This window comes from Lepidochelys kempii, chromosome 1 (assembly GCF_965140285.1).
Source record: "Lepidochelys kempii isolate rLepKem1 chromosome 1, rLepKem1.hap1, whole genome shotgun sequence".
NCBI classification, from domain to species: Eukaryota; Metazoa; Chordata; order Testudines; family Cheloniidae; genus Lepidochelys; species Lepidochelys kempii.
Genome location: NC_136380.1, coordinates 339,930,482 through 339,956,046, shown reverse-complemented (window position 1 = coordinate 339,956,046; position 25,565 = coordinate 339,930,482). Strand labels below are relative to the sequence as shown.

At 43.9% G+C, this 25,565-nt stretch overlaps 1 protein-coding gene across 24 annotated transcripts in view; it reads left to right on the top strand.

Annotated features, from left to right (window-relative positions):
- Window positions 1-25,565, top strand: part of CELF2 (CUGBP Elav-like family member 2) — a 713,903-nt gene that overhangs the window by 586,328 nt on the left and 102,010 nt on the right. For all 24 annotated transcript variants that reach the window (XR_012156850.2, XR_012156851.1, XR_012156849.2 and 21 more), the window contains one exon: window positions 15,416-15,498. Coding sequence is in view for 21 of the 24 variants with exons in the window: in XM_073328795.2 (XP_073184896.1) it covers window positions 15,416-15,498 (83 nt within the window). In the remaining 3 variants the exon portion in view is untranslated. The remainder of the gene's footprint in view (window positions 1-15,415; window positions 15,499-25,565) is intronic.

Genomic DNA, 25,565 nt, shown 5'->3' with positions numbered 1-25,565 from the left:
TGACAAAACGTACCAAATTTAGCAGTTTAATTCCTGATGTTGTCAATTAAAGTTAAATGAGTTAGCATGATATCTCTAAAGAAGTCATATTTGTTTAATGAGGCATCTTTGACTAGCATGCTAAATGCCCTGGTTCTTATTTCCCGAGATAAATTAGATTCCAGTACACACATGTAGGTTTTTCATAGTGACAGTATATTTACAAACTGCTACTTACTGTCTGGATAGTCAAGGATTAGAGGGTTGAGTCCTGAAGCAGAAGTTTTTTATTTCTGGTTTTGATTTTGCCCCATTGCAACTTCCGGGGAAGGAATTCAAGGATTATTTTACAGCATGTGTGATATTCAGAGTAAAGTTGCGAGAATAACTGGTTTTTCTAGTTTATTGGCAGTTCTGGAAAATTAATTTTTATTTGACCTGGAAGGATTTTTTTTTTTAAATGGCAAACTGAAAAGTAAAAAAAAAAAACATTTCTGGTCAAATATTAGGTTTTTATTTGGCATAAAACTAAACATTTCATTTAGATTTTGAATGCTTTAAAACAAATTGAAGAAAGGCCATTTGAATCAGAACATCAAAATGTTTCATTTTGAAAATGTAGAAGCAAAATGTTTTGACTGTTTTGGATATTTGTTTGTGCTCTTTTCGCCAACAGTTTGACGGAAGTGACACAAATTCACAAAATGTTGGTGTCAGTGAATCTGCATTTTTGTCTAAAAAAGGTTTTAAACTGAAAAATTTCGTCCAGCTCTAAGTCAGAGTATTTCTCACTGCAGAGTTGTCCCACTGCTGAGCTGGTATTTGGGACTGTGCACCAGATTCTCCAGGACCATAGTGAACTCTGGTATGAATTGTAGGGTCATCAAACAAATCAATGGTCTGGAGGTGTTGTGAGTGAGAAGCAGCAGGCATTTCTCTGACTTACCTTTATCTCTTAAGAGCATTAAAGTGGGAGAAAGCAAACATGGGAATTCTGATATTCTAAGATCTGTGCTCTGGAGTCCCATTCAGTACTCCTGTGTGTCTAGGGGTCTGATAAGTATTAGCACTGGGACCCTTAACCCAACATTTGGGTCACCCTGCAGTACCAGTTCTGCTAACCAAAAGTGGCCCATTAAGCGCTCACATTCCACACCCAACTCTTTGAAAATTTGAGGACAGGTTGAGATTATTTTAGCTCTAATACCGCTAATCATTCGCTTTAGCAGATAAAATTGTGGATACGGACCAGTGCCAGCTATCTTAAAGGAGACTTCAGAGGGAACCAGCTACTAGATGATTTGAGTAGGCCCTTTTCACGAGAATTGAATTAAGATACAGTTTTACCCCCACACCCATTTTAGGAACTGATTGATAATGGGGAATGTTTCATTTTTCCAACATTTTGAATTCTGAACCTTTGTTTCCCTGTAGTTTCCAGAGATTTATTTAGCAGGGGGCAGGTTTGCTACCTCTGAGGGTGACTGCAGAGGGGCTGAGAAGGTTTTAACTCATTTCAGAGACAGAATCCCCAAATCACGTACTTGGAGCAGATAGAAAGGGAACATTGGACAGGTAACCTCCTACTGGAGAGAAAGGGGAATGGCAGTACTGGTGGGACACAGTGTGAGGCCTGGGAGTGAGGATGTGACAGAAGAGAACATAAGAGTGGCCATAACGAGTCAGACCAATGGTCCATTTAGCCCAGTATCCCGTCTTCTGACAGTGGCCACTGCCAGATGCTTTAGAGGGAATGAACAGAACATGACAATTATCAAGTGATCCATCCCCTGTCGTCCACTTCCAGCATCTGGCAGTCAGAGGCTTAGGGACACGCTGTCACAACCAGGACATGGGTGGTCTGACCTAGTGGTCAAAACAGGAGTTAGGCCAGGTCAGATATGGGGAGGTCAAAGTCCAAGACAGGCCAGAGGGCAAACTGAGAGTCAAGCATGAGGAGGCAAGCAGGGTCAAGGTACCAGGAAGTCAAGCCAGGGGAACAGGAAGCACACATTCCAGAGCAGGGTGGATCCCAGTTGCATGGACAACTTCCTGTTCCTGTACTGGGTTTATATAGAAGCAGTAGACTAATCAGGACGCCCAGTATGCTGTCTGTCCAGTTCCAGGTCTATATGGTTTCTGCTTCTGCTCTAGCAACAGGTGGCAGGTTGGAGCTTACTAGCTCCTAAGAGTCCTGTGGACCCATGTTTGAGAGCCATAGTCCCTGATCATCTTGGCTAATAGCCATTGATGAAAAAAGAAAAGGAGTACTTGTGGCACCTTAGAGACTAACCAATTTATTTCAGCATGAGCTTTCGTGAGCTACAGCTCACTTCATCGGAGCTCACGCATGTAGCTCACGAAAGCTCATGCTGAAATAAATTGGTTAGTCTCTAAGGTGCCACAAGTACTCCTTTTCTTTTTGCGAATACAGACTAACATGGCTGTTACTCTGAAACCAGCCATTGATGAACCTATCTTCCATGACCTTATCTTTTTTGAACCCAGTTATTCAATATCACTTGGCAATGAGTTCCAGAGGTTGGCTGTATGTTGTGTGAAGAAGAATGTCCTTGCTGCCTTTTAATTTCATTGGGTGAAACAAAGGAAAAAAGGAAAGGAAAAAGAGAGGACAAATTAGAGAAATATAATACTTAATAACCACAGTGCTCAGTGCCTCCGTTTTATATCTCCTTCAAAAGATGATGTGTTTATATAATAATATTTATATTATACTAGCACATAGATGCCTTGAGTGAGCGCAGGGGGCTCATTGTACATACACAAAATAAAAGACAATCCCTGTCTCTAACAGACAACAGTCTAAATAGGCAAGACAGATACAATATGGGAGAAATAAAATATGATTGTCCCCATTTTACAAATGGGGAAATGAAGCACAGAAGAATTAAGACTTTCCCAAAATCACACGGGATGCCCATGGCAGAGCTGGGACTTGAACCTAGATCTCCTCATTCCCTGCCCAGTGGCTTAATCACTAGATCATTATTCCTCTGTGTTATAAGCACTGATGGTATTTTTAGTGCTGTCTAAGATCCAAATTACTAGTATTCTTTGCCTCAAAGAGCTAGAATTCTAAGTAGGGCAAACTCAAACTAGACAATATTCACTGGGGGAAATTATTTGGATTTTTAACAGTTAATATTATTGATTCACTTTCTGCAAGTGTTGCAAGAGAAGTGCGTCTCTAGGAGGAATTTGAGAGGATAGTAGCTTGGGTGAGCCACATTGCCTATGCATGGAATGCTTCCAGCAGCATTCTGTCTCCTAACAGTGGGCTGGGGCATTGGTTCCTCACTGACTCAAGGATAGAGAGCTGCTTACTGAATTTTCAACACTGCTGCAGCACTTTGTGGGGTTTTATTTTTCCCCTTGGAAGCCTCCTGTCCGCAAACAGTGCTGCTAAGATCACATCCCATGGTGGAGTGGAGGCTGCCTTCAGTCTTGGAATAGTTATTAATTACATGAAACTGCTGTTATCAATCTGTTTGGTTTTTTATTCTCTCTTTTAGTGGATAACTGTTCCCGTACAGCTGCATTTATCACTCTGTCTGGCAATATCCAGAATCTAATTCTGAACCTTTTGTTTACCTATTACCATCCACTGTGAATGTCAAATAGTATTTTCAAGTTGCAGAAACTGAATCTAATCAAACTTTCCCCCTTTCTTCCCACAGCAACCCCTGGTGCCTTGCTCTAGGAGCATACTGGCCATAAACTTTCCATTCATTATGCATACCACAAGAAAGTTCAAGAATCTGCTAAATCTGCTAATTTACATTAAAATTCCTCAGATACTTTTGCAGCCATTAGACATTTAAAATTGTTTAATGTAAGAGGCTTATTTCAGAAAGCAAGAAAAATGCAGATTCTAGCAATTTTGTCCTTGATATCTTTTCTATCTGTGTCGCACTTTAGTCAGAATTTACATAATAATGAATGGAGAAGTGTTGTAGCCCACGAACCAGTGCACATTATTTCTTCGTTGCTTTCCCAAAAGGCTTGAAAATGCAGCAGATTTAATCTAGGTCAAAAAAAGACCTCAATTTTCCAGGCAGAGGACATTTATAGAGAGCATTTGTATTCACAAGGGTACGGGAATGACTCCTCCAAAAGAACTCCCCAATGCAGCTGAAGGATGACAGGAAACTAGGACTTGTGGCCAATTAACAGAAATGCAGTCATAATGGAGAGAAAAAATTAAGCTTCATGGGATTATTTTTTACTGGCCATTTACAAGGCTGTTACAGGCCAGGTGCACTGGTACTGTAATGTGCTAAGGGATGTTCAGGGCATAATATAGCTGCTATCACTATCCTGGCCGTTATAATCTGAAGAAGAAAGGGAGCAGAAGAAGCACAAGTGTTGAATTTGGTTCCTCCTGGTTGGAATAGTAGCACTCCCCATCTCCAGATAGCATGTTAACATTATAAATGGCAGCACTGTAAAATCTGCTGCCATTACAATTGAGAGTGAGTGGCTTTTCTGTTTCCTGGCTGGTGGCCGGACTGGTAATATGGTTTCCATCAGGGTGCCAATTATATCAAACTCTATAAAACTGAGCAAATTGGAATATGGTATCATTAAAGGGTTGATTTCTGCAGGGTATGGCAGTTCTATCTGTTTGATTGCCCCCAAAATGAAAGGCCCCATCTTACACACAAGTTACTCAATGTATTATAGAGCAGTAACATGGTACTAAGGGATAATGCGAAAATGCATCCATGGCTGTTCCTTTTTTCCTTTTCTGTTAGGTGAGAGCAGAGACGCAGCTTGATTTCACCTTCCAAATGTGTTTTATTTTCCTGTGCAGATCTTTGCTTCTATCACCGATCTTTCCCTTTCAGCTCTCGCTTATATGCCTCTATGTTTAGTATGGCATGGTTAGAGGTACAGTAGTAAGTAACCAAAGCAACTCTCCAAGGCTTGTAACACTTTCCATGTGTAACCCACATGCCTACGGGGTCTGGTGTTCTGTCCCATCTAGTGGCACCGAGACTACTTAAAGAGAGAAAGAGAGAGATAAAATGAGTCTCCTTTACAGCCTTGGCTAACAGCCAGTTGGCTTTTAGCTCATGCAGTAGAGCAGGGGTGGCCAACCTGCGGCTCCGGAGCCACATGCGGCTCTTCAGAGGTTAATATGCGGCTCCTTGTCTAGGCCCCGACTCCGGGGCTGGAGCTACAGGTGCCAACTTTCCAATGTGCCGGGGGGTGCTCACTGCTCAACCCCTGGCTCTGCCACAGGCCCTGCCCCCACTCCGCCCCATCCCACAAGCCTGCCATGCCCTCGCTCCTCCCCCCTCCCGAGCCTCCTGCATGCCACAAAACAGGGGAGGGAGGGGACGGCACGGATTGGGAGGGGCTGCTGGTGGGTGCGAGACACTGGGAGCTGGTGGTGGGAGTTGCTGGGGAGCTGGTGGCTCTCTGGCAATGTCCATTGGTAAACTCTGACTCCTTCTCAGGCTCAGGTTGGCCACCCCTATAGTAGAGGCTCATGCAATAAGCTCCAGAGGCCCCAGGTTCAATCCCACCCGCCCCCCTCCGATGACACGCATCTCTCAGAATATTGGAATGACATCTTCTCTAGAATGTAGTTAACTGCATAATAATCCATATTACAATATAAATTATAAATGCAGCCCAGGCCTCCTCATAATCCTTCCCGCCCTGACTCCCATCTAATGCACTTGAAAGTGGCTGTTCTCCAAGCACATACCTAAACTACTGTAGCAATAGGTCTTCTCTGTGGCTTTAATGGAAAGACTTTTTGACGTCTTAATTGCCTGTTGGAAAATGAAAGCACGGGTCATGGTGTGTTTGGTTGAAAGTCATGCTGTTTAGGCAGTTGTTCGAGCTTCACGAAGCACGTATTCAGGGGAACAGCTGGAATTCAAGAGTCCCTTATAAATGCAGCCCCTTTAACTCATAATGTAATATTTAAAATGTGTGGTGAGATGTGAGGTCAGAAATCAAGATCAGAACTCCTGGAGAAAACCCTTCTTTGACTTATCTAGCTTGAACTGTGCTGGATTGGCGAGAAGCCAGTGTCCCCATTGAGATTCCAAGCCTGCATGAAGCCAGCACCTGTTCTGCTTGCTAATTCACTTACAAAAGTGAGCTTCATTCACAGAAAGAGAGAAACATAGCAGGACTTCACTCATTTAGCCTTCCAGGGCCTTCCGCCTCTAGATCTGTCAGTCCCTTAGAATTCAAACACAGCCGTTAAAGGAATTTTCAATTCACAACATGATGACTTTGTTGATGTCCTGAATGTGAATGTATCTTGAATTGAATTTGTCTGCTAGGATTCCATTACTTGCTAAAAGAATACAGAGTTCAATCATCAGATAATCATTATAGCTGTTTTGAAGTGTTTATTTTATTAGTCTAGAAGGTAAAGCAGATTTCATACTTTTAAGTTGTTGCAAGCTTTGAAGACACACTGATAAGCTCTTGTATTCCTATATCCTATGGCTAGGGTTCAGATACTGGCAGCAGGTGATAATATGCACAACACAGTGGAACTCCAAATTGACAATTTTGGACAGTTCAAAACTATAAAAGCTCAAAAATCAGTCCAAGAAATACGTTGTTTTTTCTATTTTTTTTTTTTTCTTTTTAACCCAAAAAGTTGTTTGGGCCTGGAAAATCTGCACTAGGGTTTTCTCTGAGCCAAATCATTACAACAAAGCCCTTATAAGAAAACAGATTTTGCAGTTCCAGCCAAAACTAAGGGTTATCTTCTCTTCTTCTTGCACATGCATAGCTCCCCATTAACCATAGACCGGCAACTATGAACTCATCTTAAAGGGGAAGAAGAAACAGGAGCTTAAAAGAGCATTTTCACACCAAAAGCTAAACAGACATTTCCATCCTCACTTGAGCATGTAATTCCTGGTGTAGTGATTCTCTCTTGTGTGCAAATGTCAGGGGTCGATGTCCAGGTTCTGTAACCAGAGGATGACCTCAGTATCGAGGGAGGATAGGTATTGTAAACTGCGCTCTAGATGTCGGGTTGTCACTTCCACCACGTGAGTTATTTTTTGCAATGCTGTGCCCCTGGGTACAGCACGGGAGCTAACGGTGCATGGTTTTGGTAACTCTGATCAAGCCAGAAAGTAGCTTGTTGAGCACTGGTCCAGCATCTGTGATCAAGGTTCAATAAGGATAAGTGCAGGGTCCTGCACTTAGGACGGAAGAATCCAATGCACCGCTACAGACTAGGGGCCGAATGGCTAGGCAGCAGTTCTGCGGAAAAGGACCTAGGGGTGACAGTGGATGAGAAGCTGGATATGAGTCAGCAGTGTGCCCTTGTTGCCAAGAAGGCCAATGGCATTTTGGGATGTATAAGTAGGGGCATAGCGAGCAGATCAAGGGACGTGATCGTTCCCCTCTATTCGACATTGGTGAGGCCTCATCTGGAGTACTGTGTCCAGTTTTGGGTCCCACACTACAAGAAGGATGTGGATAAATTGGAGAGAGTCCAGCGAAGGGCAACAAAAATGATTAGGGGTCTAGAACACATGACTTATGAGGAGAGGCTGAGGGAGCTGGGATTGTTTAGCCTGCAGAAGAGAAGAATGAGGGGGGATTTGATAGCTGCTTTCAACTACCTGAAAGGGGGTTCCAAAGAGGATGGGTCTAGACTGTTCTCAATGGTAGCAGATGACAGAACGAGGAGTAATGGTCTCAAGTTGCAGTGGGGGAGGTTTAGATTGGATATTAGGAAAAACTTTTTCACTATGAGGGTGGTGAAACACTGGAATGCGTTACCTAGGGAGGTGGTAGAATCTCCTTCCTTAGAGGTTTTTAAGGTCAGGCTTGACAAAGCCCTGGCTGGGATGATTTAACTGGGAATTGGTCCTGCTTCGAGCCGGGGGTTGGACTAGATGACCTTCTGGGGTCCCTTCCAACCCTGATATTCTATGATTCTATGAAGTGGAGAAAGAGGCAAGTACAGTGATGGACTCCTGAATTTACTTAGGCCTGGTCTACACTTAAGAATTAGCAAAAAGAAAAGGAGTACTTGTGGCACCTTAGAGACTAACCAATTTATTTGAGCATAAGCTTTCGTGAGCTACAGCTCACTTAAGAATTAGATTGACCTAACTATGTCACTTAAGGCTGTGAAAAATGTTGCGCCCTGAACTCCATAGTTAGGTTGTGTCCCGTTTCGGTCCCCCCAAGCCAGAAAGGATGTGGACAAATTGGAGAGAGTCCAGTGGAGGGCAATGAAAATGATTAGCGGGTTGGGGCACATGACTTACAAGGAGAGGCTGAGGGAACTGGGGTTATTTAGTCTGCAGAAGAGAAGAGTGAGTGGGGATTTGATAGCAGCCTTCAACTACCTGAAGGGGGGTTCCAAAGAGGATGGAGCTCGGCTGTTCTCAGTGGTGGCAGATGACAGAACAAGGAGTAATGGTCTCAAGTTGCAGTGGGGGAGGTCTAGGTTGGATATTAGGAAACACCATTTCTCTAGGACGGTGGTGAAGCACTGGAATGGGTTACCTAGGGAGATGGTGGAAACTCCTTCCGTTGAGGTTTTTAAGGCCCGGCTTGACAAAGCCCTGGCTGGGATGATTTAGTTGGTGTTGGTCCTGCTTTGAGCAGAGGATTGGACTAGATGACCTCCTGAGGTCTCTTCCAACCCTAATCTGCTATAATTCTGTGATTCTAACCCCCCAGCAAAAATGCAGCTAGGTTGACAAAATATTTCTTCCGTCGACCTAACTCACCTCTTTGAGAGGCAGCAATAAACTACATCAATGGAAAAACCCCTTCTGCTCATGGAGGAAGCGTCTGCACTACAGCAGCATAGTTGCTGCTGTACCATTCTGGTGTTTGTAGTGTTAGCCTGAGTGGGTTAGAGTCTCATTCCCACCAATACTTCCGCACTGGAAGGGTGTCATTTTCAGCTTCCAGGCTGCACTGATTGTCCGTGCAAGGCATGGTAAAAGACCAGCAGCAGTCTTTTCCTAGAGTGTTTCAGCTGCTGTAGCAAAGAGATGTCGTGAGATCAGCTATGGCACTGTAGCGATTAAGCCACTTGCGTAGATTCCAGTGCCATTAAAGGAAGTCATGGAAGACGTCAGTCACAACTCCGTACAGTTCCTTTGTGAAAGAGGCCGTACTACTCAGCTGTTTGAAACTAGGCCTTTAAATAGTCCTCACTGAGTAATTTGCCTTTGTTTGATTTGGGAGGAAGTGATTGAAAACTCACCTCGGACTATGTTTCATGGACATCTGCGGGGATACTTGCAGTCCAGCGAAGACCCCATTCCTTCGGGGGCATCTTTGAGCAGATCTGCACCTTTTTCTTCACATACTGGAGTGCAGGTCGGATTCTCAAAGATATCTAACAGACATAGGCACCCAAGTCCCATTAAAAGTTAGCAGAGTAAGCTACTTAGATGCTTTTGAAAATCCCAGACTGCAGCTCTGAATTGGCTGCTGTAACAACGTGCATGAGGAAAGTTGCATTTGTTTAGCTGTTTTTGAAAAAAAAAAAAAAAAATGCAGAAAAACAGCAAAATCTTTCCCCTAATTCCCCCTATGATTTTAGGGATCTGTCATTTTTTTTCTATATTTTGCATATTCTGAAACTTTTAAACGATCATTTAAAAATGCAGACAATGCAGCCATTACAACATAAATTCATATATTCTGCTGGTGTCCTGTTTACCTAGAATGGCAGAAAGGTGTTTCCCTCCAATCTCACTGAACAGATCCCTACTGATAAACAGAGCCTCCACCATTGGCACTAGTTGGTGCCTTTGGCAACCTCAGCGAAGGCCAGAGATTGAGTATGTCATGAAGAATATACCGCCTTTTCACTCCTAGAAACTGAAGTCCTTGAGGTCTTTTTCTAGCTCTAAATTTGCTTTTAAGAAAAAGAAAAGGCATCTGAGATAAGAGACCCTATTTTGGTGAGGCTGAGGTGTTGATGTTGCAAACTTTGGAGCCCCTATCTGCAGTGATGAGCTGCCAAAATTTTAGCAACTGGTTCCCTCCTCACCCCATGAGGGGGTCGTTGCCCACCCCCGCCCCCCCGGGACTCCTGCCTCATCCAACCCCCCCCGCATTCCTTGATGCCCCCCATGACTCCTGCTCCATCCACCCCCCTCTCCTGTCCCCTGACTGCCCCCAGAACCAAGAAGGCGGGTCTCGTGGGCCACCGTAGTGCGTGCCCACCCCACCCCTAAGAGTCGGAGGGACCTGCCGGGGCAAGGTGGGGAGTCCCAGCGGTGCTTACCTGGGGCAGCTCCCAGGAAGCATCCGGCAGGTCCCTCTGGCTCCTAGGGGCGAGGGAGCGTAGCTGGGGGGGAGCGCGGTGAGCGGCCGCTCCCCCACTGATCACATCAAAAGTGGCGCCTTAGGCGCCAACTCCTTGGGTGCTCCGGGGCTGGAGCACCCACAGGGAAAATTAGTGGGTGCAGAGCACCCACCGGCAGCTCCCCACCCCACGCCCGGCCCCAGCTCACCTCTGCTCTGCTTCGCCTCCTCCCCTGAACCCACCGCCCCGCTCTGCTTCTCCGCGCCCCCAGCTTCCCGCAAATCAGCTGTTCGGCGGGAAGCTGGGGAGGGCTGAGAAGCAGGCCGCGGCTTCCCGCTCAGGCTGAGGGTGGCGGAGGTGAGCTGGGGTGGGGAGCGGTTCCCCTACGCGCCCTCCCCCCCCCCGGTTACCTGCTGCGGTGCGGGCGGCCCTCCTCGCACCCCTCCCCCCCCGCCCGAGCTCACCTCCGCCTCCATGGGCCTGAGCGGGAAGCCGCCACTTGCTTCTCAGCCTGCCCCAGCTTCCCGCACAAACAGCTGATTCATGGGAAGCCTGGGGGGGCCGGAGAAGCAGAGCAGGGCGGTGCGTTCAGGGGAGGAGGCAGAGGCGGAGCGGAGGTGAGCTGGGGCTGGGGGTGGGGCGGGGAGCTACCAGTGGGTGCTCTGCACCCACCAAATTTTCTTATTTCTTGTAAGATTCTTTTTTGTGTTTAAGATCAGTAAGGATTTCACTGTTAAGCCAAGCTGGTCACCTGCCATATTTACTATTCTTTCTACACATCAGGATGGTTTGTCCCTGTAACCTCAATAAGGATTCTTTAAAATACAGCCAGCTCTCCTGGACTCCTTTTCCCCTCATGTTATTCTCCCAGGGGATCCTGCCCGTCAGTTCCCTGAGGGAGTCAAAGTCTGCTTTTCTGAAGTCCAGGGTCCGTATTCTGCTGCTCTCCTTTCTTCCTTGTATCAGGATCCTGAACTCGACTATCTCACGGTCACTGCCTCCCAGGTTCCCATCCACTTTTTCTTCCCCTAGCATAGACACCAAGTGGTCAGCAGGATGTGGACAGAGACAGAACAGAATACAACAAGTACAGAATCTTAATTAGTAGAGATGGCTACCATCCCAGTCTAGAAGGAAGGTTGGAATCTTCAGAATTCTCCCTCCTGCCACCTTTCTTTTGGTTCAAGCTGCAGATTGTGCTTTGAGTGCTCTTTGGGGCTTTGCAGTTGGACCAGCTACAAATGTTACCTTTATAACAAGCAAAGGTAATCGTGTTCCCAGCCAGAATACATGGGGGACCTTATCCCCTAACACAGAAATGCACTCACAGGCAATACAATGCACTCACACAGGCAGGTAATGCAGACTTACCACAGTCAGGAGAAACACCATTCACAAACGAATGCCAACAGATCCCCTGAAAATTTCACAGTTTACAAAGGAGTCCATTTGGTAATGATTTCAGTCATTTGTGGGTCATTCAGCAGGATCATTCAATCAGTCAGCAATTGATTGTTAGCCGCTTGTGCTTTTTATAGGAGTTCAGAGTTTTAAAACCTTCCACTGAGAGCAAGCCTTGTGATTTCAGATTATTTTACTCCAGAATTAAACCTGTATTTGTGCCATTCTTCAATAATACAACATAGAAATGCAGCAATTATTTTTCCCTATTTTACCAGTCAATTTTATATCACACTGTCAATCATAGCCTCTTGGATTAGTTTTATTTGTTTAATACATCGGCTCTCGACCTGGGGTTATGAACAGATGCCAGAGGATCCATGATTGCTATGCTCCTTCCCATGTTTCTAGATGAGAGTGGGGCCCAGCCTAAATCCCAGGTGGAAGGGAAGGGAATCCTGGAGTTATCCAAGTGGGACAGAGTGCTAGGAGTCGAGAGCTGACCCAGCATTCTGGTCACTATGGCTACATGTACACTGCAAAAAACCCCCAAGCCCATGGCCATGAATCTCAGAGCCCCAGTCAACTGACTTGGGCTTGTGCTACAGGGCAAAAAACAGCTGTGTAGATGTTCAGCGTCGGGCTGGAGCCTGCGATCCAAGACCCTCCCTGCTCATTGGGTTTCAGAGCCCAGGCTCCAGCTTGAATGTTTACACTGCTATTTTTAGCCCATTAGTGGGAGCCCAAGTCAGTTGACCTGGCCTCTGAGGCTTGCTGCCTTGAGTCTTTTCTTGCAGTGCAGACATATTCCACTCCCTGGAGTGGATTTAATTGGGGAATGGATACTCAGAGAGCAATCATCCTGTCAGCTGGGAACACTAAGGACAGGAAGGCAGGGTGATAGGATGCAGGGTCTCAGGACAGTGAGATTTTTCCCTCTCCCTTCCCGGAGGGCAGGTCATGGAGGAAATTTAGGGCATGTCTACACTAGAAAGCTTATAGTGGCACAGCTGTACCAATGCAGTTGCGCTGCTGTAAGATCACTCGGGTAGCTGCTCTAAGCTGATGGGAGAGAGCTCTCCCGTTGACATAATTAATCCACTCCCAACGAGCGGTGGTAGCTATGTCGGCAAGAGAGCCTCCCCCACTGACATAGTGCTGTCCACACTGGTGCTTCTGTTGGTGTAACTTATGTCACTCAGAAGGGTGTTTTATTGCACCTCTGAGCGACGTAAATTATACCGACAAAAGTGCTAGTTTAGACATAGCCTTACTTCCAATTGTATTTTGCTGCATAAGGTTGTACTGGGTGGAGGGGACTCAATCAACACCACACTGGGCCTTATCAACTCGGAATATCCAGTCTGTTTGTGGTGGTCCAAAGGGCAGAGAAGGGAACCTATTACACCAGGTGTGTGGAAAAGTTTGAGACCCTCTAGAGGCACATACTTGGCATTGGTTCCAAGAACTTGCATCTGAAAGATGAACACAGCAAGACAGGACATATTGGGAAATTATCATGGGCTTGCCACTTGTGGGCTTCATGAAAGAAAAGTGTTTTTAAGGGGTATCTGTAAGAGGAGAGGATAGTGACTTTGTGAACAAAAACTGGGAGACGATAGCAGTGTAAGAGGGAGCATAGAAATGTGTTAGGTCGGAGGTCAGACTATATGGTCACAACGGTCCCTTCTGGCCTTAAAACTTGTGGATCTAAAAAGGCCCAAAGATGAAATGCTTCAATTACTTACATCTATTTAAACTCATTTTTTTTAATTAAAAAAAATCATCTCTAATGGACAACTGGGCAGAACTACCACAGTTGACAGTGATTGGGTCTGAATAGATCTGCTAAGAAGGATGGGGGTGGAAGTGGGGGTGAAGAGAAAAACAGACTAGCAAAAGTTCACACACTCCCAGAGGAAATTTTACACCTCAGCTTAGGGAATTTTCAAGAGGAGTTCACTAATAGGTGGCCCCACCTTGAACTGCTGTAATTCCACAGAGCAGACCTGGATTTGAATATGGATTCAGTGTAAAATTCCTGCCTCTCGATTGTACATGAAGGATTGTACCTCAGTACTTGGCTTTGAAGGCAGCTCAGAGTCATGTGAGTTACCTGCAGATATCTAGGGAGGGATTATTCCTATCTAAAAGAAAGAGGGTACTTTGTAAGTCCCTCAAGATGAAACCCTCTGCACCCCAAGTAACTGGAAGCCTGAATGAAAATCCCTCAGGTCAGGGCAACTGTCAAGGTCCATTCTGGGGGTTGGCAACTTTGAAAGTATCTGATGCGGAAGGTACCGTGACTGCCTACTACAGACCAACATTTAACTAGTTTAACTCTGAGGTAAATCCAGGTGGGACTGCATCTTCTTGATTGTAGAGAAACTGTACAATCGCTAACACATGAAAAATAAAAAGAATACTTTCACTATTTTGGTGCAACAGCTCTTTGAGCTCTGTTGGTAACAGCTTTTACAGTAACACAAACACTGTTGTTTACATACCAAGAAGAGACATTGAATGGAGCACAAAAGTCAACCTTCCCAGGTCTGTAATGTCCTAATAACATCAGCCACAATGCCCTGGCTGTGGTGCCAGATGTTTGAACGAACAAAACAAAACTGCCATCACACCAGAAAGAGTACTATGGCAAAAACCAAAATGTCCGAGAAATGGAGGACAAAAACTGAGAGAGGAAGCATCTCTATTTCCCCAAACTTCTGAGGGCGAAATGCTCAGATAGGCAGTGGTGAGCTGGAGCCGGTTCGCTAGAACCGGTTGTTAAATTTACAAGCCCTTTTAGAACCGGTTGTTCCGCGAGGGGCAACCAGTTCTAAAAGGGCTTCTAAATTTAACCAGCCAAAAGTGGCATCTTAGGTGCCAACTCCACGGGTGCTCCTAGGGATAGGATACAGAGGGCCCTAGACAAATTAGAGGATTGAGCCAAAAGAAATCTGATGAGGTTCAACAAGAATGAGTGCAGAGTCCTGCACTTAGGACGGAAGAATCCCATGCACCGCTACAGACTAGGGACCGAATGGCTAGGCAGCAGTTCTGCAGAAAAGGACCTAGGGGTTACAGTGGATGAGAAGCTGGATATGAGTCAACAGTGTGCCCTTGTTGCCAAGAAGGCCAAATGGCATTTTGGGCTGTATAAGTAGGGGCATTGCCAGCAGATTGAGGGCCTAAAAAGGCACATTGAATTCCTTCTCTAAACTGAGGCACTTCTAATCACAGGTTTCACAGTGCCCTATCCCCAACCCTCCTTAGGAAGCATAATTGTAGTTTATCAGAAAAGCTTAGCTCCTGTATATGTCTCTTTCAGTAAGGTCGTGCTTTTTAAGCCCACTTTTCTAGCCGGGCTGCTTTGGTAAATTTCTACTGCTCTGAGCTTGCAAGCTGTTTATAATCCTACTTTAATGGAGAACCTATACAAAATATAACTTTGTTTACGCTATGGGGTCGATTGATTTTAGTTAACTTAATTTCAAAGTGGTTACAGCCTGCTAAGGATGTAGGCGTGCTATAGATACAACATGTGGCGGTGGCTTTTTTTATATTATTATTATTATTTATTATTTTATTTTAAACAATACAAGTTTCCTCTGATTCAGAGCATTCATGCAGTCTCATTATACTTCACATTTTCAGCCTTCATAATGCATCATTCAATCATTTTTTCCCCTATTGTAGTCTCACAAACTATTGTCGGTAATGTCTTTTCATTTCTCTCCTTAGGTTGTTGTTTCGTAACATTTTATACAAGAAAAGCTGCACTTGAGGCACAGAATGCACTGCACAATATTAAAACTTTACCTGGGGTGAGTACATTTTCTTTTTGAACCTAATCACTTTAGCACTACAAAATAGCTGCTTTTCTGAAGAGGCTAGTTATAGGCTGTTAGTGCCAAAAATGACTTTGGTCTTTTCGAAGGAGGGTTGCTGACCTGATAATTCACATACAGTAGCTATGCCAATTGGCCAGTCCAGTAGCGATGGCATTAGCGTGGAAGAAAACTGCTCTTATACGGAATGTCCCCTGGCTGGAAATAATAGTGATCCCTGCTGCGGCTGCTGAAGTGGACTAAGATTGGTGGGGGGGAGTGGCGGGGGAGAAGGCAAATAGGAAAACAAAACTTCACACACCAGGATTTCTTTTTTTCCTAAGTGTCTGGTTTGGTTTGGTTTGGTTTTTTGAGGGGGAAGGGCGGAAAAGGACCAAATGTAGCCAGCATAGGCATAATGGTTTCTAAACAATACGCAACAGTTACTTCGATGGCTGTGTACTGATGTACATTAGAAAATATTATAATGTAATTGTATTCAAAATGCTCTCCCATTTTGTTTTGTTTTTCAGCAATCTGTAACCACTAATGTATTACAGTGACAGTTATAATAGATACAGTTGTACTAGTGATCAGTTGCTTATGTGTGTAATATGTAACAAGTAATCTTTAAATTCTAAATTACAGTCATAATCATCACATTTCAAGGTAGTAACTTGATAATCACAAGTTTTTGGAGTTAAACAATCGGTCAATTTAGTATTTTACATCATTCTGTTGGATACAGCTGCGTATTGGTCACATGTGGAATAAAAAACTCAAGTACTTGTTTGCAGTGTAAGGTTCCAAACAGAAATGAAGACAAAAGGCACAGTAAAAATATAGCTCTTGTTGATAAGTATAGGTTCCACACCACTTGATTTAACAGATACATGGCAAAAAAGCTCTTCTTTAGCTCCCATGTGCTGCATGTGAATTCAACTCCATGTGTTTGAAAAATAAGGATCTGGCTGGTCCACCTTGTACAGGTGGGAGAGTCATGGAATTTACCAGGGAAAATGAACTACAGAGAACATGGGTGAGGTAATATATTTTATTGGACAAACTTCTGTGGTGAGAGAGACAAGCTTACACAGAGCTCTTGTCCAGGTCTGGGAAACTTACTCAGGGTGTCACCGCTAAATATTTAAGCCAATCTGATGATCTAAATGTGAAATAGCTATGACACAAAAGTCCTGCAATAGCAGAATGGATATCCTCCTTTAGTTTTACGTGGAAGCCACTGAGGGAGAGGGTGCTAGAAAGTCCTCTAAGTTCTAGCCCAGATACAGGGAAATAAATGAAAAGCTTTGTTGCTTGGTATAACATGTCTCAGACTCCAAGGGCTGCCCCGTTGAGCCTCCTTTCTCTTTGTGCAGCCCACAGAAAGACCTGTCAAAGTTGCACTCCGAGCTTATGAGGAAGCTCAAGAATGTGCCCTAAATGGAGCAGGAAGAAAAAACGGGCCATGTGCCTCTCCCCACACTCCCTGAGCACCAGGCTGGAGTGTGGGCCAGCCCCGCTGGGGGCTGCTGATGCAGCCTGCTCCATCCACAAAAAGAGTTCAGCCTGCATGCCAGACATCTCAGAGAGACACAATCCTTCCCTGAGCCCCTCATGTGTGGTTCAGCTCTGCACGGCTCTGTACTTGGGCCAGTAGCTAAATGCTGCAATTTGCATCTCCCGCTTCTTTTTCAACAGTCATTGTGGGGCTGGTGTCTGGACTGTTTTTATCAATGTTGCCAAGCATTCAAAGAACATCAGACTGGCTCAAAAATCACAAAAATTTTAAAAACTATAGATTTTGGATTCTTTGTTTAATTTTGCCTTCTAGTTTTTCAACCTTTAGGGGTCACACTTCCACGTTTTTCTCTGCAATTTTTAGTGTAAGAAACTTACCTTTTTTTCAAAAAATGAAAGGTGAGATTATCACATAATTACATGATTCAAAGTGCTGGGGCAACACTGGATTTTACTTTCAGAGCACAAGTTGCACCTAATTATTAAAGGAAAATAGAATAATCTAAGCATAGATTCATCACCAGTGTTGGATGCACACATTATTCTACTATATTCTGTATATGCTGCATGCTAATATTTTATAGAGGTTCTAGCACCTTGTTACACTGAAGCAGTGTTTTCACAAAACAACTTCATTGTAAGTCAGCAAGATTCACTCTTTCTGGAGCTGCAATTTGCATACTGAGAACATTGGATTCTACTTCCCTTTAATTGGAGATCCAGCCCAGTTTCACTGCAGGCCGGATCTAGTCCCCACTGAAGATTTTGAAAAGAATCTCATTAACGTCAGTGTCTTTGGATCAGGCTACATTAGCAGTTTCTACTGAATGTGAAGGAACCAGCATACAGATTTCATGGCTGAACATGCTCCTAATCTCTTTCTGTACAAACAGGAACCACCTCCAGTTGCTGTTGGGCACCAGACTGGATTTGCACCAGGGGAAAATTGGGACCAGTATGTGCTTGACATTGTGCCTCATCCTGCTTCATTGTGATACTAGATTTTGTTTGTGTGCGGTTCAGTAGTAAAAGACATCTCCTGCAACTAAAAGAATCTCTAGGTTCTTGGATTAATTGTATTGCTTTTGTGCTTCCTATGTCTCATCCTCTAAATGAAGGCCTGATCCAAAGGCCACAGTGAAAGACTCGGATCAACTCCAGCGGGTTTTGTATTGGGCCCCATATGAAAACCAGAAAAAGCTTCTTAATGCTTGGGCTTTGTTTTACATTCATTTGCTGTATGTTCCACTATCCATTTCAACTTATCTTAGCAATGCACTGTACTCTGCTCTTTGTAGTCTAGTTTTAGCTGGTAAACCACATCCTTAGCAGAGAGATGAAAACATTGATGTTGCATCTACTCCTTTGAGTTTCAGCCCTTTAGTGGACATGAAGAAAATGGGACCAGACGTAAATGATTAAATGCAGATTCTTGGAAGAAAATATTGCAGGGTGCCTTGCTGTTTGATTACCAGCCTTGGAATTAGTCAACATTTCCATAATTCTAAACCAATATACACCTGTTTTCCCACTGTGATGTGAAGGCACAACTTAATTTAACAGAAACCCCGCTGTGCTAAATCTCTCATTAAATACCAAGCTAGTTCTGTCATTTAAAGTTGCAGCATCACTATTTTAACCAAATTTCCTTTGTATTATGAAATTAATAAGTTAATCATGTACTCCAAGACTTTTTTTTTTTAACAGCAACAGCAAAAAAGGAAGCTGAAGAAGAACATAGCACCAGCTGACATCTCAAGGCTTTTCTGGTTTTAATCATATTCAGGAGGATACAATCATGTAAAAGCTTTTATATGTACCAGTATATATAATTGTGTCAAACATTTTCAGCATAAGCCAGGATCCAATAGCTTCTTTCTACTCTTGATTAGTATCATTTTTCCTTTAGCTATGAAAATCCTTGTCATATAATGGAGTTTTTATCATCCAAATAAACTTGTGTTTGTAGGTACCATTTACAGGATAGTATCTTCTCTTGACAGAGAACAAAAAACAGTGTCAAAGGAATACAAGCTGAAGTTGATATTCCGTGCATATCAGCAAAACTTCCTGTTGCTTACTCTGTCTTGATGTCAACATTACTAATAGTATTTACATCTTCTAAACAATGACTCTGAACTTCTGAACAAATGTTATATTAGAAATTATATCACAAACTATTCTAGTTCATGGAGAAAGGCCATAGTGGATGCAATTTATAAAATTCTAATTACTTTTAAGTTATTTATTTCTATGTGGAAGTGTTGGTTTTAAAAAAAAAGTAGAAAACCTAATTCTTCTTCGAGTAGCGTCCCTATGGGTGATCCACTCTAGGCATGCTTGCATCCCTGCACTACTGATCGGAGAACTTCGGTAGCAGAGTCTGTTAGGCCCTATAATGGTCCCCACTCGGGGTCTGGTTGGGAAGCGTGGCCTAGTGGTCACACCCACAACCCCAGACTGCCAAGGGGGTTTTATATTGTATGTGCAACACACTTATTGTGATCAGCTCTGCCAGGCAATATGCCTTTTTTCAAAGGGCTCTCCTATGTCATGTCCATCTCGTTGGCTGTGACACTCTGCACCGTATGCTCATCAGATCTCATGAAATATGGTCCGATTATTATTTGTGAGGGAGACCTCCCAGGGCAATCCAGGGTGCTGCATGTTAGTCGTGTTAGTGATCCAGTAGCTGGCGCTTTCCCATCTGAACCAGTAATGAAACAGTGCTACAGCAAGTTGCTAGGGAGCACAGTGCTGTTGAAGATGCTATATACTGGCTAAGAAGTAAAACCTAGATCACAACCACTTAGTAGTCACCCAAGGTCCCACTTTAAAGACAGCACTTTCAGAAAAAAGCAAGTGTGTTAATCCCAGTGCCTACTTTAAACTACAATTTGGGGTAATTATGGCATGCCTACTTAAATATTCCCTCTCCAAATTCAGTAGAAGGATTTAATCTTCACTTCCGCTGCTAAAAACCTTTGTGTAATGTTGCTAGTGCTGAACGACTGCTACGTTCCACCCAGAGTTTTGCGACACTGCTATACTTCAGTGACTGTCCGGTGATCCTTATATGTCCCATGCAGTCTATAAAGCCCTTTTTATGATTTTTCTGGATGAAAGGGTCTGTCTTCAGTACAACCCTGTTTATGGGATGGTCTCCATAGACATCTGAAACCTTCAGATAAAGAAAAAAGTGAAAGAAATGTCAGAATTGGCCTGCCAGCAGTAAGGAGGCTGTGTTGTGGATGCCCATCCCAAAAACACAGCCAAGGATATAGCTCGATGTGCTTCTGGAGATCTGAGATTTCAGAACAACTGGGGGTTGTAACTGAATATTGCTTAGTTCAGTGTTTTGGTTATGGGTTTAGATCCTCAGCGCACATAAATCAATGTAGCTCTATTGTAAACAACTCCATTTTGCACATACTGAGGATCCAGCCCAATATGGTGTGTTGTCAGGGTGCACATCTTGTCATCACTACATACTTTCTATAAACAAAAAGCAGTAACATTAAAGGATTTAAATGCTGTTCATCTGGAAAAGAAATACAAGGATATATTTGAATGCCGAGTCTGGTGTTTTGTCTTATTCTGGAGCTGTACATCATTTCACTTGCAGCACTGCTGCAATCTCCTAATGACTTTGCTCCCAGGATATATTCTGTAAGTATTTTCAGCAGTGGAGAGGAGCAGTCACTGAAAAGCATGCCACCACAGCTCCATTGATTAATAAAAGCCTATTTCTCATGCACAATGCCAGGACAATTAAAAAGGCAACCAGTGGATATAGAAAACAGTTGGCTAAACAGCGTCCTAAGCAATGATAAACACAATGAAGTTTCCTTTGTGGTTGATTTTTATCCAGCAGCAGCCAAATATCAAAGTGATATCAAAGGGAAGCTACCCATTAATTAATTCAAACTGACTTCACAAAGCAATCCCATGCCTTTGCTGATATCTGATTCTGACAACTTCCTAATCTTCACAAGTTGTCATTAGGAGTGGCGTTAAACCAGCCTGCAATCAATCCCAGCTCTTGCTCCACTGTATTTCAGAGATGCACAGTCTCTCAGCGTGGTGGGCGGGGAAAGCAACTTTTCTTCTGAGAGAACAATTTGCAAGTAGAATTTACAATCTGCCAGAGAGTCTTACAAACAGATCGACCTCTGTCATACACACCGGACACCCCTCTCCCCCTCCCCCTACCCACCAGTTACAGCCGAAACAGGTGCCTGTTTCACTTGGTGGAAAATACTCTTACAGGGCAAAAAGAAGCTTTGCAAGGAAAGGAATAATCCTTGGGAGTCTGTAATGATCTTTTAAAAGCATATGTACATCCTTATTATTGATTCAGAACTACAGAACCTGAGATACAGGAGATGAGATTAGGGGGAAGATAAAACATTAAGCAGGAGAAGAGAGATGTTTTTAACCATGATTTAAAAAGAACGTATCTCCAAAATGTAGATAAATGAAGGTAGCAATTCCACTTGTGGACCTAAACAAAACACTCTCGTGGTTCTCACTGTTACTAGAATCCCTCAGTGAGATTACAGCGTCATGTAGAATTTCAAGGTATGCGATGCCTTTTATATTTTCATTCAAGTGTGAATGATCTTAATGACTGAAAGTAGCTGGTGTTTGTGTTCTAGACCATCGCTCGAGTGGGTATCCGCTAGACAGCAACTAATATTATTTTGTGGCCAAATCATGACAATACCTCCAAGTAAAATGTGCTGGAGTATTGCCTGGGGTGTTTATTTCAAAGACTGTGTTAAAAACAAAGTGTTAAAATGCTGTTCTGTGGGACAGCAACCCCAGGGTCTACGGCAGCCTTGGTGTAGATGGTGCATTTATATCTATAAGAGCAAGAGAGAGGGAAAAGAATTGTTTTTGATGATGCATAGAGGGGAGGATAAAATTATAAAATATGAATAAAACTACATGAAGGAAAAATTAGTGACTATCGGGGAAAATGGGATCTGTTCAGTTTTCCAAAGGAAATGAGATGAAAGCCCAATCCTTAGGGGTACTTGAGTTGGGAAAATGTTAGAAATCATACTGTAGGGAATAAACCTACATTGGCCTGAGGACAGTCTAGATGACCAAATAGATTCTTCCCATCTCCAATTCCTGTGATAAGAAATTTGTCTGGTTGTTTGAACACACAATCCTCACTCGCCATATATGCAAAAATAAATATGGTTGAAAAAGAAAGAGATGGTATTTAAGAACGACTGTAAGTTGGCCATGTATTTAAATGCTCTGTTTATATTAATAATTCCTCTATTATGTGATTCTGGTTTCGTTTGGTAGGATTTTCCGTGCATGCTGCAGGTATGAAGATATAACCCCAGCTCATGTGGTATGGCCCCTTTGCATAGTACTATTGGTGAAATCTGTCCCTAAATTTTGTTGACCCAGGGAGGATGACCCCGATGGGAAGGGGGATGAACGGGTAGCATAGAGCTGACAAAGAGGCTCCTTTGCCTCTCATCCTCCCTGCTGACAGTCTGGCAAGCAAAAGAGGGGGTAGCTAGATAACAGCGGGTCATGGCTGTGGACCACGACAGTCTTCGGCTGTTTTTTTCATTCAACCTCTAGTGGCCTGATAGAAGTTGCAGCGTCCCGGTTGCTGCTTTAACCTTGTGCAGGGGAAACCGCCTGCACAAAGCAGTTGCAGGTCCAGGACAGTGCATAGCCAGTAATGTGACCCCTGGCTGCAGGGAGGGTGAACAATGTCCAAGCCCTCATGTTAGTTTTATGCCATCAGAGGATCAAGCTTATACTGGGGATATCCTCCCTAGGCCAGTTAAACTTTATACCACTTGTGCAAAGCATCCCTTGAGCTGTGCTCTTTGGCTGTAGCTGAGGGTCTGCCCCATAAAACACAATACAGAGAGAGAACCTTGTGGTCTTTGCACAGGCAAAGATTCTAGTGAAATGTAAGGGAGTTTTCCTGTATAAGAAATAAGTAAGGAAACAAGTATTTGCATATACTATATGTTATGTGTGGTATATAAGAAAAAATCATAACACATTTTTCAGGCTAATCAGAGGGCTCAGTCTTTGGGAATATCATATGTGGACCACATTCAGAATCAGATCCTAACCCAAATTATTACATGAGCTTTGTAAACATATTAAAGGGGGGGAAGAAAGTTAGTTTTGATTACACATTGATAGTTCCCCTTTTGCCAATAAAGTATTCACCTTGATCAATGAGTCCTTCAGCCCTCATATAGATTGCGCCAATCAGAACACGTTTTATATTCTTCTTGTATCCTGGCCTTCCTATTCCATGTGTGGCCATGTCTTTTCACAATAAAGTCTTGCCATCTCTTTGGAGCTCGGCTGAGTGGTCATTTCAGTTCCCCTGGGTACCGCTTGGCGACAGCTGCAGTCCATCGATTGTCAGTGAGCCTAGATATATGCCCAGCCCAACGCATTTTACTATGCCTGCTCTCAACAGCAACATCCTGCACTCACTCTGCTGTCTAATCACTTCATTGGGGACTCTAATTAATATTAGAGTATCATTAGAAGAAATATGTGGAGATGTTTCTAGAATCATGTTTCAGTGTAATAACCAATTAATCACAAGTTTCTTTAAATATCACTCACAGCTGGAACTTATTAAAAGAATAACCAAAAAACCCTCAAGATTTATTTCTATATTTCTTGCTATTATTGCCCGTTGGATTTTTTGTAAGGGGGAACTATTTTCAGAGAGAGAGTGGAGAGCACACTTTAGTTGAGCAGAGAATATTAAAGTAGGGTTGCCAACTTTCTAGGTCCACAAAACGGAACACCCTTGCCCCGCCCCCTGCTGCACCCCTCCTCCAAGGCCCCACCCCTTCTCCAAGACCCTGCCCCCCGTCGCTCGCTCTCCCCACCCTCACTCGCTCATTTTCACTGGGCTGGCTTAGGGGGTTGGGGTGCAGGAGGGTGCTCCGGGCTGGGACCGAGGGGTTTGGAGGATGGGAGAGGGATCAGGGCTGGGGCAGGGGGTTGCGGTACAGGGGGGGTGAGGGCTCCGGCTGGGGGCGCAGTCTCTGGAGTGGGTCTGGGGATGAGGGGGTTGGGATGCAGGAAGGGGCTCTGTGCTGGGATCAAGGGGTTCATAGGGCATGAGGGAGATCAGGCCTGGGCAGGGGGTTGGGGTGCAGGCTCCAGGTGGCATCTACCTCAAGCAGCTCCTGGAAGCAGCGGCATGTCCCCGCTCCGGCTCCTATGCAGAGGCACGGCCAGGGGGTCTGCACTCTTCCCTATCTGCAGGCGTTGCCCCACAGCTCCCATTGGCTGTGGTTCCTGGCCAATGGGAGCTGCAGCGCCGACACTTGGTGCAGGGGCAGTGTACGGGGGCCCCAGACTACCTTATGTGTAGGAACTGGAGTGGGGACATGCCACTGCTTCCGGGAGCTGTGTGGTGCCATGGCAGGCAGGGAGGTTGCCTTAGCCCCAGTTCACTACCGACCGGACTTTTAACAACCCAATCAGCAATGCTGACCAGAGCCGCGAGGGTCCCTTTTCAACCGGGCATTCCAGTCAAAAACCGGACACCTGGCAACCCTATGTTAAAGACATGGAAAATGTATATTACCTGCCACAAAGAAAGATCTGATAAGGTGCGTTAGATATGATAGAGAGACATCAAGGAAGTAGGAGAATGGGTTTACACAACAGAAAGTTATGAGGTTACTTGACTTCTTAATGTACACTTTTTTGCTGCTGCTGTTTGTAACTTTATATACCTACACAGTGGATTGTAGGTAATTTTACAGATGTGTTCTGGTGTCTGTGTATAATTTAAGAATGCAGTAACATTCCTGTCCTCATAGAATATCAAAATGTTTTGCCATTATAGAGTATTGTACTAACATTGATGACTTTCATTTTGACACAGTATTTGACAGTTAAAGAGAATTAGTAAAACTTAAGCTCAGTAGGATACAGTGGGGTATTAAATAGAATCTAAGGATCAAATCCTCAGTTGTTATAAACAGGCATAATGCCATTGGTTTCAATGGAGCTGTGCCCATGTACACCAGCTGAGGATTTGGCCCCATTCTGTTTTAGTCCCAGGCAAGGATAAGAGAAAATTGTAAGAAAACTTTGGTAACTTCTTTGGTCACAGATAAATCCATAAATAAAGTATTTGCAGTTCCTTGCTGGGGAGTTGATGTTGGCCCTTATTAGTCAGATTTTCAAATACAATACACATTATTGGTTAATGAGAACAGTTTAACAGTACAAATCTGGCTAATCAGCTCCTGTCTATCTATTTGTTGATCAATTGGTTTTCAGTTTTATACTACCATGCATCATCCTAGTACCCAAACGACTTCCATGTAAAGTCAATAGCAGAGTCCCAGCTTTCTAAAACATTTTGAGAGGAAAGATGTTGTTGATAACCCAGCCCTGTTGATCAGAAAGTCTCAGCTGACATCTTGATAAACAGATATTTGCATGAATGTGGGTGCAATTAGCCATGACTCCTAGCTGAATTTTTCAATATACTCCAGTCTAGAGACTTG